This window comes from Dama dama, chromosome 18 (genome assembly GCF_033118175.1).
Source record: "Dama dama isolate Ldn47 chromosome 18, ASM3311817v1, whole genome shotgun sequence".
In the NCBI taxonomy this organism is placed as follows: Eukaryota; Metazoa; Chordata; class Mammalia; order Artiodactyla; family Cervidae; genus Dama; species Dama dama.
The window spans coordinates 89,997,389-90,014,570 of NC_083698.1; the positions used below are offsets into that span (position 1 = coordinate 89,997,389).

The 17,182-nt window shown below is 41.3% G+C and overlaps 2 protein-coding genes across 9 annotated transcripts in view; both read right to left on the minus strand.

The window, feature by feature from the left end:
• The window catches only part of COPG2 (COPI coat complex subunit gamma 2), a 228,614-nt gene extending 220,757 nt beyond the window's left edge, over positions 1-7,857 (minus strand). Inside the window, exons 1-5 of one of the 2 annotated variants that reach the window (XM_061165808.1) lie at positions 7,717-7,817; positions 7,112-7,199; positions 6,476-6,528; positions 5,835-5,915; positions 2,921-2,992 (exon numbers count right to left, since the gene is read on the minus strand). In XM_061165808.1, coding sequence (XP_061021791.1) covers positions 2,921-2,947 — 27 coding nt within the window. In that variant the 5' untranslated portion in view covers positions 2,948-2,992; positions 5,835-5,915; positions 6,476-6,528; positions 7,112-7,199; positions 7,717-7,817. Of the gene's footprint in view, positions 1-2,920; positions 2,993-5,834; positions 5,916-6,475; positions 6,529-7,111; positions 7,200-7,716 lie in introns of both variants that reach the window. The other variant, XM_061165807.1, reaches the window with a different exon arrangement.
• A 264-nt stretch (positions 7,858-8,121) lies between these two features.
• TSGA13 (testis specific 13) overlaps positions 8,122-17,182 on the minus strand; it is a 188,796-nt gene continuing 179,735 nt past the window's right edge. For all 7 annotated transcript variants that reach the window (XM_061165819.1, XM_061165816.1, XM_061165817.1 and 4 more), the window contains 3 exons: positions 12,441-12,580; positions 11,833-11,960; positions 8,122-8,361 (listed from right to left, as the gene is read on the minus strand). In XM_061165819.1, coding sequence (XP_061021802.1) covers positions 8,192-8,361; positions 11,833-11,960; positions 12,441-12,580 — 438 coding nt within the window. In that variant the 3' untranslated portion in view covers positions 8,122-8,191. The remainder of the gene's footprint in view (positions 8,362-11,832; positions 11,961-12,440; positions 12,581-17,182) is intronic.

Below are 17,182 nucleotides of genomic sequence, written 5' to 3' on the forward strand. Positions count from 1 at the left end.
GGGAAGCCTCTACACCTACCATATGACCCAGTAATTCCACTCCTAGGTATTTACCCAAGAGAAATAAAAACTATGTTTAAAAACTTATACATGAATGTTTACAGCAACGTTATTCACAGCCATGAAAAAATGGTGACAAACCGAATATTCTATAGCTGGTGAACAAATAAACAAACCGAGGTGCATCTATACAACAAATATCTACAATGAAATAAAAAGGAATCAACAAACAAAAACATGCACAAATCTTAAATGAGTTATGCTAAGTGCCTGAAAAGGAGACTCAAAAAGCTTCATACATATGATGAAGTATGATAGTGAAAGTATGATATCATTCTTATGACTTCCTGGAAAGCAAAACTATAAGGTAAGAAAAGAGATTACTGGTTTCCTGCACCTGAGGATGGGAGGAAAAAATCATATAATAGAGAACCTTTTGGAGTGATGGAAATGTTCTAAATCTTGATTAATACTACTGTATGAATTTGTCAAAACTCATAAAACTATACCCTAAAAAGGGTGGATTTTACTATTTGTAAAGTGTACTTTTAAAAGATGCAGTAATGAGTAAATGAGAACTCAAACCACAGGCTGGGAGGAAATATTTACAAAAAGACTCTTGAGAGTCCATAGGACGGCAAGGAGATCCAACTAGTCCATCCTAAAGGAGATCAGTCTTCGGTGTTCATTGGAAGGACTGATGCTGAAGCTGAAACTCCAATACTTTGGCCACCTCATGCAAAGAGTTGACTCATTGGAAAAGACCCTGATGCTGGGAGGGGTTGGGGGCAGGAAGAGAAGAGGATGACAGATGAGATGGCTGGATGGCATCACCAACTTGATGGGCATGAGTTTGAGTAAACTCCGGGTGTTAGTGATGGACAGGGAGGCCTGGCATGCTGCGATTCATGGGGTCGCAAAGAGTCAGACACGACTGAGCGACTGAATTGAACTGAACTATCTGATGAAGGTCTTGTATTCAGAAAATACAAAGAGCACCTACAACACAATAGGTGAGTTGAGAGATGAGGTGAGCAGAAGATAAACAACCTGATTAAAAAAAAAAAACAGGTAAAAAGATGTAAACAGAAGATGCTTATCTTCTTCTTACTAAAGAAAATAAACAGGTGGCAAATCAGCATATATTTACTTAATACATGATTAATATTTTCATCATTCAGGAAATGCAAACCCAAGAACTCCACTTCTAGATATTAACCAAAGAAAATGAAAATATATTAATAGGTCCACACAAAGACTTGTATTGAGTAGTTTTACCAGCTTTGTTTATATTTATACACTAGAAATAAGCCAAATATCCATTAACTTGTTAATGGATAAATAAAGATTACCTACCTCCATACAATGGAATACTACTAAGCAATAAAAATTAATAAACCACTGATACACAAAAGAACTTGGATCAATCTCAAAAGCCATAAGTAAAAGAAACAAGACAGAAAAGTCATAAGAGACTATATATATACTCTATGATTAAATTTAAATAAAATTCTTACTGATTTGATAAAAGGCATTGCTGACTCTGTCTCCAGTGGTAAAGAGGACCCTAGCGGTCCTTGGCATGCAGTGGCAAAACACTTAAATCATCAATGCAGACAAGTATGATCAATGACCTACAGAAGACAAAGCTTTGGGTAATAAACTAGCTGCCACCACAGAAGACTGCTGTAAAAATGAGTTGGATAATAGGATAGTTCCTTCTAAGTACACTGGTGAACTTGGTAAAAGAAAATGCTAAGCTCAGAACATTAAATTCACAGCCTAAGGTCTATGTCAGGGACTAGAAAACATCCATAATGCCTTAACAGAAAGCCTCGTGTCAAGTGGGCACAGGCCTGAGATTTCCGAAAAGCATATCCTGCAGGTGACTGAATAACAATGCAAATTCAATTCATCTCCTGTGGGAAATTTTATGTTAAAGTTAGCACCCTAACTGAGAAAGAAGGAGTGGGGCCCTGAAAAATGGAATGGGGACACAGGGGCAGTTTCTGATGAAGCTTGAACCTCTAAATTCCTCCAGGCTTCCATGGCAAGTGAAAGCAGTCCTGCATACTCTGTCTGAGGAAATCAGACTCCTTTGCCTGAAGAATGTGCAGCGACTTCCCCTGAGACACTTGCCTTAAAAGGGACTGCTGATGTCCCTGAGGACCTAATCCCCAAGCTACTCATTATCTAGACACATAACCAGACTCAAATCCCATAAAGTCCTCAACACAAAATGTGGCCTGTGTTGATATGCAAAACATACCAAAAGGACTGCACAGTTTGACCAATCTATGTTAACAGAAAACAGAAATACAGATCCCATAATCCCCTTCTCTGGATGGGTTTGAGTCAGAGCTGGGCAAAAAGGAAATATGTGCCACAATGGAGGACAGAAATGAAGCACAGTTGTTATGCTTGAAAGTTAGGGTGTCAAAGGGAAAGAGAGACAGATGCGGGGGTGCTGGCAGCCTCAGTCTGTCCTCACTCTTCTTTTCCCTACTCCTCATCCTCTTCCCCACTCTGCACTGAACTCTTCTCAACTGCCAACAGAAACCCCAGGCCCACCAGAAACTTGACTGAGAATTTAAGAGATGAGATAGCTATGTCCACTGATTTCTATACCAGTCCATCTGTGCAGTGTCATGCCAGAGGCTGGATACTAGCAGTTTTCATGACTGCATGGCAGATGTGTGAGTGAACAGCTTTAAACAATATACTTTCATTCTTTCATTTTCCTGTGTTCTTTAATAAGCATTTATAAGTTTTATGAAGACAAACAACTTTTAAATAGTTTTTAAACATTTCAAACAACCTTCCCTCATTTGGACCACTCTAAGTTCCCCCAAGGAAAACAAATAAAAAGAGCATTTTTAGCCTAAAAGAATTCTTTTTTTTTAAAAAAAAAAAGACTTACATCATTAGATTGAAACAGTCGAGTCATTGCAAAGAAGGCTTCTGTGGCTTCTGTAGTTCCAAAGTGTTCACCCTAAGTAATGTAAAGTAAATCTAAATTAAAACAATTTCTTAAACAACAACAAAAAAAATATGGATTTTTCCAATTATTTCTGCAAAGATCTTTTAGAACTCAGGGGAAAAAAATCGATTTATAAACACTGTGCCTCTTTGTTATTTTTCTGACTTTTTATTTATAAACCCACATGGCCATTTATGCATTCCTTATTTAAAATAATGTTATCACACACTATGCTATAAAAGTTCTTGAACAGTGGTCTCTAACCTTATAGCAGGAACTATTTTAAATTCCCTGAAGAACTGAAATTTACAAGAGCTAGAAAATGAAGTTGAGTTCTTAATCAGAACAAGATGTTAATGTTACGCAGCCTAAGGGCAGATATCATATCTCCTACATTTCTATAATTCAATGCCCAGTGCAAAGCCTGACCTATCATAGGAGCATAATAAATATTAAACTGTAAAGAACTATAGGAATCACAGAAAACATGGTAAGAAGGGACCAACCAAAAGGGCAGGAATCAGATTATACAAAAAGGCTTATAGGGCTACTAATACAAAAGACTTATAGGGCTGCCAATACATCTCAAGATACTAGCTCAAGCCCCTAAAAACATCCTTTGGGTCAGAACTTTAATGTGCTTAATAGATTATCCGAGGACCTTCCCAAAATACAGATTCACTGGCTCTGGTGTAAAACCTAAAATTTTCCATTTAAATTAGCTCCCAGTGATGTGAATGCTACTGATCTGGGAACCACATATTTTTCAGTAGTAAGGTGTTAGATAACATATCTTATTAATAGTCAAAACACTGCAGACCACAGACCACCTGAGACATTATCATTTCAGTATTTAGTTTCTTCATTAAAAGCAATCCTATGTAATATGTTAGGCTCCAGCATTTTTCAGGGCTTCAGCTTTCACAAAAAATACAACTAGTCTTCAATCTATTTGTCATAGGTGTAAGAATAAACCAATTTTGATGAAAAACCTTAAAAGTTTAGGATGAAAGACACCTTAAGTCTCTACTTTCTGACTTGAAACTCAAAAACATCTGGATGTGTCAACTCTGGTAGAAATTTAAAAGTAATTCTCCATAAAGAACTACCATGAATTAGGCAAAAGTTAAGGCTAAGGTTCCCAAATCTGTTCACCTAGTTGTCAGTGTTTATCAGACTATGTGGGTAACTTTCTCATCAAAATAGTTATGTTTCGACACAGGTTGCCCATCAAAGCAGCATTGGTCAATATAAAAATATATGCTACTCTAGACCGACATTACTCGAAGCTATGCTTGCTGACTGGAGTTAGCCAACTTGGACACAATGTGTGCCATGAAAAGTTAAATCAAACTGACTTTGCCTTAAATGTTTCTAATAATACCACAAGAGGATATATGTTTGTGAATAGATATATTTTATTTAAAAGCATGGACTTGTTGTTCAGCCTTCATTTGCAAACTACAAAACTTTATCTCTGTGGATAAAGTCATCGGTCATGAAACGTAGTCAAGTAAAAATATTCTCATGGAATTCAAGCTGGAAACCACCGTGTTCTTTGCACCATATGTAAACCACCTGAGGTATATATAGGTGTGTGTATGCATGCATGTACATGTGTGTGTGTATATGAATCTAACAAACAAAATCACATTTTCTAAGGTCCTAGACATTTCATGAGATTTTTCAGTCTGAAGCAATAAAAAACAAAAACAAACAACAACAAAAAAAACACACACATAAGAGAAAAAAAAAAAGAAGTAGGATCTATGTTTCACGAAGGCAAACATTTTTGTTGGTTTTGTCTGCTATATCCCCTGTGCATAGGACACAGCAGGTGTATAATAAATATATATGCTAAATGACTGAATGAAAACTATTCCTGAATGTTTACTATGTGTCCAGAACTATTTTTGGTGCTTCACATTTACTGTATCATTTAATCATTACCATTGTCTAAAACAGGTATTATCATAATCCCCATTCAGAGAAAAAGACATAAAGCACGAAACAGTTAAGCCCAGAACCATACTAAGAAAATCATAAATAAACAAACACAGGCATACCTTGCAGATACTGTAGGTTCAGTTCCAGACCATGACAATAAAATAAATATTACAATAAAGCATATCATAGGAATTTTTTGGTTTCCCAGTGCATATAAATGTTACACTATTTATACATATAAATTTATACATTTATACACATAAATGTTGCATATAAATGTTTACACTACACTGTAGTCTATTTTGTGCAACAGCATTATGTCTAAACAAAGACAATGTACAAACCTTAACTTAAAAATACTTTATTGCTAAAAAATGCTAACCATCATCTAACAATACAGGGTTGCCACAAACATTCAATTTGTAAAAAAAAAAAAAAATGCAATAAAGTGAAGTACAATAAAACAATATTCCTGCTTATATCCCTTAATTTGAATATTAAAATGAAAGCTTTAAAATATTAATATAATATACCCTCAGAAAAGGATAAAATATCTATCTAGAATTTGTCTAAGCTTTTTTAAAATATTTTTGGAGGGACATAAAGACCTCTGAACATACCTAAACAACATGTTTTAATATTAACTAATACTTGTTAAATTCAAATCAATGTTGAGATTATACTGTGTGCTTAGCTGATCTGGTACCTCATGAATAAGAAAGAAGTATATGTCATACACCTTGTCCATAAGAAATTTTACATATTACTACATCAATCAAACACTGCAAATTTTAAAATTAAGTGAATTATTAAAAAATTAATAATTATACTTTCTAGAAAAAACTTCACTGCACATTATGTATTTCTATTCTAAGACACAAATCTGAGGAAAATCACAATAATTTACCTGGTTCAGTAAGTAAAGAATCTTTGTAAGAATATGCAAACATCTTCTTGGATTGATGGGCGTTTCATTGAATATACGAGCCTGTGGAAACAAAAAACACTGCTATATATATTTTCTATCACAGGTTATAGAAAATCAACTTAAATAAAATGAAGACTATTATATATAGGTTTTTAGGACTATTACATATTTTAATCATAGTATCCAAATAATGTAGCTTATAGTTTTCAATTTATTATGGTATATAATAAATTATTAGATGTGACCCTGATTTTCCACTCCATACTCACTCCCTTAGGTCTCCCATTTCAACTTGTGGACTTTACCTAAGAATCTCAATATTTACCTACATCATTTGAATACAATGAGCTTAGTATCTACAACTTCCTTCAAAAGCCTTGCACTTAACACCTCCTACCTTATTTTACTTAAAATTCTCAACATGTGACAAAGTCTACAAATGTTTGCATTTCTATAAACTCTAGACTTTCCTATGGCAAGAAACCCCTCTTTTTTTTTCCCTCCAGTATATATTCTCTGAAATCAGTTACACTTATTTTGGATCATAGAATTCCAGGTGCTCTGTCCCCATTCTAAAATGGAACAGAAAAGAAAAAACACACTATACTTCCAAGCCATACCTCTTGTAAGACAGCACTCTTCTCCAGATGCCGAAAAGGATTGGAGCCACTACCTATATCATGGGGGAAAAAATGTCTTTAATAGCTGGCATACACAGATGTATTTACTTTCTATAGAAGGGTTTTAAATGCTTGAGAAATCTCACCTAAGCGAGGTGTCCACTTGGATATTACAGTGATAATCATTACTAATATGCTTACAAATTGATTAAAATCTTTTTGACTCTGACACTAGCTCTGTCTGCTATCCTGTAAGATCCTGTACTTCTCTTTTACAGAAACTCTGCCTGAAATGAGTATCTTCTTGGCCTGCCTTCTTTTTGTATGAATGTTACAAATACCTGCCATGTCCTCACAACTAAGATAAGATTGTGGCAAGGCCCTTTGGATTTCCCTACAGGAAAGCACTATTTTATGTATTTCTAACATTTTGCTGGGAGGCAGAAAACTTTATCAGAGAATTAGATACGCTTCAAGCTTTGAAAGGGTCATAGAGGTTTCCTAACCCAACCCTCGACCATGCTTTGTGAGAGCAGCTATCAATCACTGAGACTTTTTTTTTTTTTTTTTTTGAGGGGACTTGGCTATCTGCCTCATTTACTCTGGACCAAAGATGGGTATCAGGATGCAACTCACTTTTGGATGCTTGAGTATTAAATGAGCTAGGTACCACGGAACAGCCTTGCCCCCAGGGAAGCGGACAGCGCAGAGGTCCCCAGGGAGACTGTAAGGTACAAGCACCACAAAGTTCATACACACACACACAGTCCGGTCGACCCCAGACCCACTCCGGGCCGTACAATACCAGTACCCCGCCCCCACCCCACCCCATCCAACCCCCGCCTCTCGCAAGCGCACACTCACTCCCTCCGCCACCTGCCGTGGGCCCGCCTCTTTGGTGGGCAAGCCCACCCCAGGCGAACGGGCGGAGGAGAAGGCGGGTCCGAGGAGCGGCGGCGCCAGAGGAGGGGGCTGGGGGCGGGGCCGCCGAGCAGCCCGAGGCGGCGCGCGGCCGGCCGCGCGCGAGCGCGCAGACCTGAAGGGAGGCTCCGGAGCCCGGGGGGGAGGGGCTAGGGGCAGGCCCCCGGCTGAAGTGAAGCGGGGTCGGAGGAGGGGCCGGGCTCCAACTCCAGCCCCCTGGCACACCGGCGCCCACGCCCCCAGGTCCGCAGTCCCCGAGAGCAGGTGGCGGCGGGGCGGGGGAAGGGGAAGGGGCCCTCGCGGCTGAGCCCCGGGCGTACCAGACTCTTCGTCCTTCTTGTCGAATTTTTTAATCATCTTGGACGACTTCCCAGCGCCCAGACCCAGCGCAACCGTCCCAGGCGCCGCAGCCGGCAAGCGGAAGAGGCTGCAGGAAGGCCGGCCCGGTGCTCTGGCACCGGTTGGGCCGCGGTCCCGTCACTCGGAAAGAAGGCCCGCCCTCCCTGCTCTGCGCTGGCCGCTCTCACCGCTCCCCCGGGGGCGTGGCCACGCCCTCTCCTCCTTCCCAAGTGGGCGGAGGCGGGGCCAGCGATGGGTCCCACCGGAGCCGCATCTCCGCCCCTACAGCGACCGGTCGCAGCTGGGGGCTAGCCCCGGCCCGCCCTGCAAGCCACCCGGCAGCCCACGCCCGGAGCGGGCAGAATGAAATTTTATTTGGTTGGCACTCCCTAGATGGCGACTTCTGCAGGCCCCTCAAGTCTTTGGAGAGAAGCGGGGGCCCTGTAGGGTTTGTTTTCACTTAATGGCAGTGGCGCTTTTTATAAACCACTGCTGGGCCCTTCCATTGCGGAACTCGCTCTCTCCAGGTGCGGTTCTGGTGGGCTTCTTCTCCAGGAGTGATGAAAGGGTTAATGGTTCCCAAATCATTTGCGAAGTTGGCAAGTCGCTCCCTGACTTCTTGGAGACTGCAACAAAGCACAGGGCATCCCGAGGGAGGACACAAAATGTGAAAAATGAAAAGAGACCCATTTGGAGGGGTGAGAAACCTGGTCTTTACTCAGAGCAAGAAGGGTAGGTTTTGGACTACTGACCACCATTCCCAACTTTGTTTATAATTCTTCCCTTCATCAAGACACACTTTAAAACACTACCAGTTTAGGATCTTCCCTATCTAATCCCACCCCTTTCAAATGATTCCATCTGTGACCATTTTGACACTTGTGTGTTTATGTGTGTGTGTGTGTGTGTGTGTGTGTGTGTGTTAGTTGCTCAGTCGTGTCCAACTCTTTGCGGCCCCATGAACAGTAGCCCACCAGGCTCCTCTGTCCACAAAATTCTCCAGGCAAGAGTCCTGGAGTGGGTTGCCATTCTCTTCTCCAGGGGGTTGACACTTACATAACTCTTAGTAAGTTAAGGTACTTTCACTTGTGCATTCATATTCCTCTTAGCCCTTTCCTAAAATGTATGTTGATTTTCAGTTCTCCTGTCTGAGAGTGTAACTAAGAAGCTGTTTCTGCCTTTGGCTTCAGTATCACTTTTTCCAGATTCTCTTTCAATTTCAGCCTTTCTTGGATGCCTCTGCTGTAGGCTTGTCTTGTTCCCATCCCTCCCCTCTATTCTGAAGCATTATGCCATGTAAATATCCCTTAAATCTGTTTTCTTACTCCTACTGCTATTGCCTTAATTCGGGTCCTATCTGTTTGTTGGACAGCCTCCTAACCAGCCTTCATGGCCCCCATCAAAACAGTTTTCTATGTAGCCTTTTATTTGGATGGATGGAAGGAGGGCTTGCTAGGTTCTCTTTTGCTTGAAGTAGAGACACTGCTTCAACTTCACAATAGATTGTTTAGGAAAAGCACAGTAATTACCCTTTAGATACATAGGTAAATATCCATTCATTTTTCTTGAGGGAACCTGTAAAGTTACCATAATTCTAAGAAATTCTGCAGACTGAGATATTAAGTGTTCTGTTTAGAAGTGTAAACTGGGTTATTGGGTTACCTTAACAGAATCATGGCCTTGAAAAATCAGAGAAATTCTAATCCAGATTAGATTCTAGACCCTGGAGAAATTCTTTCTTCTAATATGGATTTAAGCTAAACTGCTGATACCCTGCATATGGTATTAATTGAGATTTAACTCCAAGTTTACTAAATATACTATTATGCTTGCCTTTTCTGGCTTATAAAGCTCAAACTTGCTTTCCATGTAGCATTTCCCTTGAAGGAAATAGATGTTCCTACATATTTATTCTGGGCCTGAAAATAAAAAGGCTTAGGGGAAAGGAGCAACCTTTCCCCCTCTCGTGGGTGAAAGGTATTGGGAGCCTAAGCAGAGATGGTGCATGTAAACCAAGAGACTCCCAAGAATGGATAATACGCTGGGGCCTGCTGGTAAGTGTGAAGGAACATGGAGGATGGAGGGGAGGGTTGAGGCTGAGCCTAAGAGTGGCCCTTTTTATTTATTTATTTCAAAACATTTATTTGTTTGGCTGCACTGGGTCTTAGTTGCAGCATGTGGGATCTAGTTCCCTGACCTGGGATTGAACCCGAGCCCTCTGCATTGGGAGTGTGAAATCTTAGCCACTGGACCACCAGGGAAGTCCCAGAGTGGCCCCTTTTCAAACAAGATAAGTGACTGTCTGCCATCCCTGAACTTTTGTCCACATCTGTGAAGTGTTTGGGGTTTTAGTTTTGTTTGTTTGTTCTGTTTTGGCTGTTTACTGCAGCGTGTGGGATCTAGTTCCCTGACCAGGGATCAAACCCACACCCCCTGCATTGGAAGTGCAGAGTCTTAACCACTGGACTGCCAGAGAAGTCTCTATGAAGTGTTATTTAATGCCACAGTTTGGGTTTAGCTGCATATGGGGAGTTAAGAAGGTGCTTCCCTGATGGCTTAAGTGGTAAAGAATCCGCCTGCAATGCAGGAGATGTGAGAGACATGGGTTCAATCCTAGAGTCAGGAAGATCCCCTGGAGAAGGAAATAGTAACCCACTCCAGTACTCTGGCCTGGAAAATCCTATGGACAGAGGAGCCTGATGGGCTACATTCCATAGGGTCGCAAAGAGTCAGATACAATTGAACACTCAAGCACAGGGAGTTAAGAGAGGCAGTAGGTGGATCTTGGGTGAGGTGGCACCTAGGTCCAGGAGGAGCAGAGATGCTTGAAGAAGCCAGGTAAGGGATGGTAAAATATGCCCTCATGCCTCTGGAGCTGTGACTGTTGGAACTGAGGATGGTTGGCTATCACTAGAATGGCCTTGGAGAACAGAGAAGCACACCTTTGGGAGTTTCAGAAATTGCTCAAGGAGGGAAACCTCATAGAAGAAATGAACCTTATCTTGGAGCCACAGGCTAGGGAAGTCTGGGCACTCACCGATTAAACTTCTAATACATAAATGTGAATTCAGTGCTCTGAAATTCTTCAGTGGGCCATAAACACTTGCTGGATAAAACCTAAGCCTTTATTTATACTAATAGACAAAGCCCTTAGTGACCTAGCCATCCATCTATCCTATGTACTGAAAATGCTATTACTGGTGCTTGATAAATATCCAACACTTAGTAAGTGCCCAATAAATGTTGCTAAATGAATGATAGTTTGTGAGGAGAATTCTTACTGCACCCCTACCTTATCCGAAACCTATTCCACACTATGTCCTGCCTCAGCCCCAAGGAGACTCATGGACCTCTGAGACTCACAGCTTATCCTTTGGCCCTTTCAGAACAGTTTTCCTCAAAGTGTGATATGCACACCACTGGGTAGTTTGGGGAGATACATAAACATTTTAAATTTTAATTATTATGAATTTGATTGAATATATGCTGTGCTTTGTCCTTCAGTCATTTCCAACTGCAACCCTATGAACTGTAGCCCACCTACAGGCTCCTCTGTCCATGGTGGCAAGAATACTGGAGTGGTTTGCCATGCCCTCCTCCAGGGAATCTTCCCAACCCAGGTCTCCTGTGTTGCAGGCGGATTCTTTACTGTCTGAGCCACCAGGGAAGCCTCACTTAAACATATAAGAGGAGGAAAAAACCCATGTGTTAGTATATCAAACCCATAATGTCAATAACATAGGACATTAGGACATAGGACAATAATTAGGATGAAACCAAAAAATAATAATTTTAAAGAAAAACATTAAGTAAATTATAGGGCAAATAACACATTGACCAAAACTAGTAACGTGTAAGTTAAGTAGTTTGGGAAACACTATGCTGGAACTTTCTTGAAATTTGAGGATTTAAACAAGGTCAAAAGCCTAGAACCACTCAGGCCTCTATCTGTTCTTGGCTTCCATGCTACACAGATAAACAGTCTCTGGAACCTCCAAGAGAGATGTTGATTTGCCCTCATCACTCATCCCCATAGGTTGTCCCTTCTGCCCACATCGCTGTCTTGTAAAGCATTGCTTTGAAAGAGAGGACCTTACCGTCATTCTTCATATCTTTTTTACAGACTGAAGCAAAGCTGAGCTGAGGGTACATTTTCTTCTGTTGCCTCAAAGTGTAGACCTTTGAATACTTCCCTTCACTCTTGAAATCCTTGTCGGTGGAAAACCTTAACAAAGAAAGTTGACTTAGTAGGTCCTAGTGTGGGGGTGGGGTAAGGGTAGGGGGTTATTGAAACCAGGCACTGAATCCACAGATTCTAGGGAAGAAGAAAGGACAGCACAATTGGAGGGTGTTCATTGGTACAGAGTGGCAGTATTGTTCAGGGGAAGGGATACTTCTAGAACCTAGCGTTGCAAGCCTATGAAGGAATTCCAGAATCTCCTCTCTCCTCTCCAAACTAGATAGAGGCTGTGCCTATAACCAGTTTCAAATCAGATTGTTCCTATATCACAATCCTTCTGTGCACTGAAGGAGATTTTTTGTTGTTGTTTCCTCAAATCATAGACCTTTGACTACATTATAGGAAAACTGTCTTATTGTCATACAATTTTCCACATTCCCTATAAACAACACGTATTTGTTAAATCGTATTGAAGAGAGATAGTGACATGAATAAGGACGAGGGAAGAAAGAGCCAGGACTTCACCTAAACCATTGTTCTCGCTTGGATTTGGTGTCCTCCAACAGCATCAAAGGAAATACTGGTTTCAGTTCAGATCTTAACTTTTTTTTCTGAGGCACCAAGGGTAGGAAGAAGTTCTCGGTGGGCTTGTGCTGATGACTTTCCTGCAGCAACGGGAAGAAGAGTAAGTGAGGGAGTAAGCCAAGTCCCCTTGGATTAAAGGCAAAGCTAGGTTCCTGGACTAAGCTCCAGTTCCCTAAACTCATGCAACAAAACCTGCCAAAGAGGGAAGTAGGGCTACAGAAACCCAAAGAAGAGAAAGCAATTCCCTCAGTGGGCTAACACATATTCATTTCACAGCCAGATGATTTGTCCAAATTTTGGTCAGATTCCAAAGTCATTGATTAAGCTTGCACACTAGCCCTTGGTGTAAATGGAAGAATTTCGTGGGTTCTGAGGATTCACTCTTAGTGAATTGCTTAGGAAACCAAACATTTGGTAATAAATTGGGAAATATTGTTGATCCATGGGATGCTACCCACCTTTCTTAGAGATGGCTGTCTCATTCACATCCCATTCTTTGCAGTGAAAAGGCCACAGAATGGGATGATTTGTGAGGTAATAATTTTGTCATTATTAAAGTCATAGAATCAAAGACTTTCAAAGGATCTTAAGGGCCATCAAGTCTAACCGTTCATCTTATCCCCTCCATATCATTATCAAGTGGTCAATCTTCCTATCTCTAAAAACCTAACCTACTTAATTAATAGCTGATTGCTAATACCCTGTACCAGACCACCTGACCTGCCTCTTGAGAAACCTGTATGCAGGTCAGGAAGCAACAGTTAGAACTGGACATGGAACAACAGACTGGTTCCAAATAGGAAAAGGAGTACGTAAAGGCTGTATATTGTCACCCTGCTTATTTAACTTATATGCAGAGTACATCATGAGAAACGCTGGGCTGGAAGAAGCACAAGCTGGAATCAAGATTGCCGGCAGAAATATCAATAACCTCAGATATGCAGATGACACCACCCTTATGGCAGAGAGTGAAGAGGAATTAAAAAGCCTCTTGATGAAAGTGAAAGAGGAAAGTGAAAAAGTTGGCTTAAAGCTTAACATTCAGAAAACTAAGATCATGGCATCTGGTCCCATCACCTCATGGGAAGTAGATGGGGAGACAGTGGAAACAGTGTCAGACTTTATTTTTTGGGCTCCAAAATCACTGCAGATGGTGACTGCAGCCATGAAATTAAAAGATGCTTACTCCTTGGAAGGAAAGTTATGACCAACCTAGATAGCATATTAAAAAGCAGAGACATTACTTTGCCAACAAAGGTCTGTCTGGTCAAGGCTATGGTTTTTCCAGTGGTCATGTATGGATGTGAGAGTTTGACTGTGAAGAAAGCTGAGCACCGAAAAATTGATGCTTTTGAACTGTGGTGTTGGAGAAGACTCTTGAGAGTCCCTTGGACTGCCAGGAGATCCAACCAGTCCATCCTGAAGGAAATAAGTCCTGGGTGTTCATTGGGAGGACTGATGCTGAAGCTGAAACTCCAATACTTTGGCCACCTCATGCAAAGAGTTGACTCGTTGGAAAAGACCCTGATGCTGGGAGGGATTGGGGGCAGGAGGAGAAGGGGATGACAGAGGATGAGATGGCTGGATGGCATCACCGACTCGATGGGCATGAGTTTGAATAAACTCCGGGAGTTTGTGATGGACAGGGAGGCCTGGCGTGCTGCGATTCATGGGGTCGCAAAGAGTCGGACACGACTGAGCGACTGAACTGAACTGAACACCCTGTAACTTCTACCCTACAGTCCAAATTTCAGCCATGAAATAGAAAGACACTTGCTAATTGGAAGAGAAGCTACGGCAAACCTAGACAGTACTAAAAAGCAGAGACAACACTTTGCTGACAAAGATCCGTATAGTCAAAACTATGGTTTTTCCAATAGTCATGTACAAGTGTGAGAGTTGGACCATAAAGAAGGCTGAGCACCAAAGAATTGATCTTTGGAACTGTGGTGCTGGAGAAGACTCTTGAAAGTCTTCCCAAGAGGACAGCAAGGAGATCAAACCAGTCAGTCCTAAAGGAAATCAACCTTGAATATTCATTGGAAGGACTGATGCTGAAACTGAAACTCCAATACTTTGGCCACCTGATGCGACGAGCTGACTCATTGGAAAAGACCCTGATGCTGGAAAAGTTGAAGGGCAGGAAGGGAAGCGGGTGACAGAGGATGAGATGGTTGGATGGTATCATTAACTCAATGGACATGAGTTTGAGCAAACTCCAGGAGATAGTGAAGGATGGGGACACCTGGCATGCTGCAGTCCATGGGTCACAAAGAGTCAGACATGACTGAGTGACTGAACAACAGCAACAACTCCAAACAGAACAAATCTAGTGTCTCTTTCATTGAGCCCTTAAATAATTTAAAGAAATCCATCACATTTCCCGAGTTCCCCCTCTCTTCCAGACTCAACATTGCCAGCACTGTGAACTTTTTTCATATGACATGGCTTTGGATTGTTCCCCATTCTCCTGATTTCTCTCATTTTAACTCATTTGAGAAAGTTACAAATTAGATTCTTCCTAATGTGTGGCAATCTGAAATGGGAACAATATTCTAGGTGTAGCAGCTGCAGGACATATCTCATTAAAGTCCCTATTCAAATGTCATCACTGCTTCTGAGAACCTTCTCTAGCTACACCGTCTAAAATCACACCCATCACTCTCCATTCCTTTATCCTACTTTTGGGGGCACTTATTACATTAGACATTTTCTGTGCAATCATTGACTTGCTTATGGTCTGTCTACTCCACTGGAATTAAACTTTGACTTAGTCACTGACCAATCCCTACCACATAACATTGCCTGGCAAATAGTAAGTGCTCAATAAATGTTGTTGAATGACTAAAAGAATGACAGAGTAAGTGAATAACCAAACTAATTAGTTGACCTGTACTGAACCTTTTTGCTCAGAATTTTCAAACCTCTTTTTTAAAATGCTTGCTGCTGAATTAACCATGTCTTTTTTTATATGTGTTATTACATTTATTGGTTATTTTGTTGTATTTATTTGCTATATCAATTACATTTATTGCTTAATTCTCATAAAAATCTCATAAATTTATAAAAATCCTGTGGTTGAACCATGTCCTTTTGATTCTCATGCTCTTGAAACTATTTAATTTTGAGGAACAGGATTCATTGACATTACCTCCATTAATAGGGGTATTCATTGAAGTTACCTCCATGTATGCCTAGGACCTGTCATAGCCAATAATCTGACCACGAAAGAGCAGAAACCTTAGCAGGGCTAGATTTTAGAGCAGAAAAACAAGAATAAAACCATTATTTGGAATCCAAAGCAGCACGAGGTAAGGACACCAACTGCATGAGCTTGTCTGTCTTATCTCATATCATTTAGCATCATGCCATTAACATGTTTGCTACTTTCTTCCTGTCTCCTTCTCGCTCTAGCATTCATTCCTTACTTTTGCCCTGAATGTATATATATATTTTTTAACCTACAACTTTTGCTTCAATCTGCCCCTACCTACCTGCCACCTTCTTACTCATGGTTTGACTTTTTTCTATCCTTCCTCTCCATGCCCTTTCAGTTTTTATTACCATGTGCACATGTGTGCTAAGTCACTTCAGTCGTATCTGACTCTGTGACCTTATGGACTGTAGCCCACCAGGCTCTTCTATACATGGGATTCTCCAGACAAGAATACTGGAGTGGGTTACCATGCCCTCCTCCAATCTCAATGCTCTCCCCCTCCTCACACACTCTCAATCTTTTCCTTTCCCAATTCAGATGCCTGGAAGCAAGAATCTGATTAGCTCAAGGATTTTGGTTGTTTGTAGGTTACGAAACTAAGCAGGACCCTGTGGGGCTCCTGGGCACAGATCTTTCTGTCGCCTATTTCTCATTTGTAGGACTGCAGCCTCCATGACCTTCCCTGATTAGCAAACAGTTGCTATTCAAGGGAAGAGTAGTCAAGAAACCACCTGAAGCAAGATTAAAGGAACCAGAGAAGTTCATCAAGACCACCTGAGACAAGATTAAAAGCATTCAGGACCTGCATACAGCCTAATTTTATCAGCAACACCACTCATGAACTATTACTATAAAACTCATCAAATCCTCCTAGGTTGGGACACACAGTTTCTCAGTGTAGGAGCCCACTGTGTCCCCCTTTGCCAGGCAAGGCAAAGTCAATCATTAATTGTCACTTACCAATTGCATTGCCAATGACTGAACAACAGGGCATTTGCCATCTCCCTCTGCAGAGACTGAACACTGTGCCACAGCAGCTGTTGACTTTCAACACCCCCCGAGGGAATTCAGTTTGGAGTGAGTCACTCTGTGCTCCAGGGAATCTGGTGGAACAGGTCTTTAGATAGTTGGGTGTTTTTCAGTCAGTTTAGTCACTCAATTGTGTCTGACTCTGTGTGACCCGATACACTGCAGCATGCCAGGATTCCCTGTCCATCGCAAACTCCCAGAGCTTGCTCAAATTCATGTCCATCGAGTCAGTGATGCCATCTAACCATCTCATCCTCTGTCCTCCCCTTCCCCTCCTGCCTTCAATCTTTCCCAGCATCAGGGCCTTTTCTAATGAGTCAGTTCTTTGCGTCAGGTGGCCAAAGTATTGGAGTTTCAGCTTCAGCATCAGTCCAGCCAATCAATATTCAGGACTGATCTCCTTTAGGATGGACTGGTTGGATCTCCTTGCAGTCCA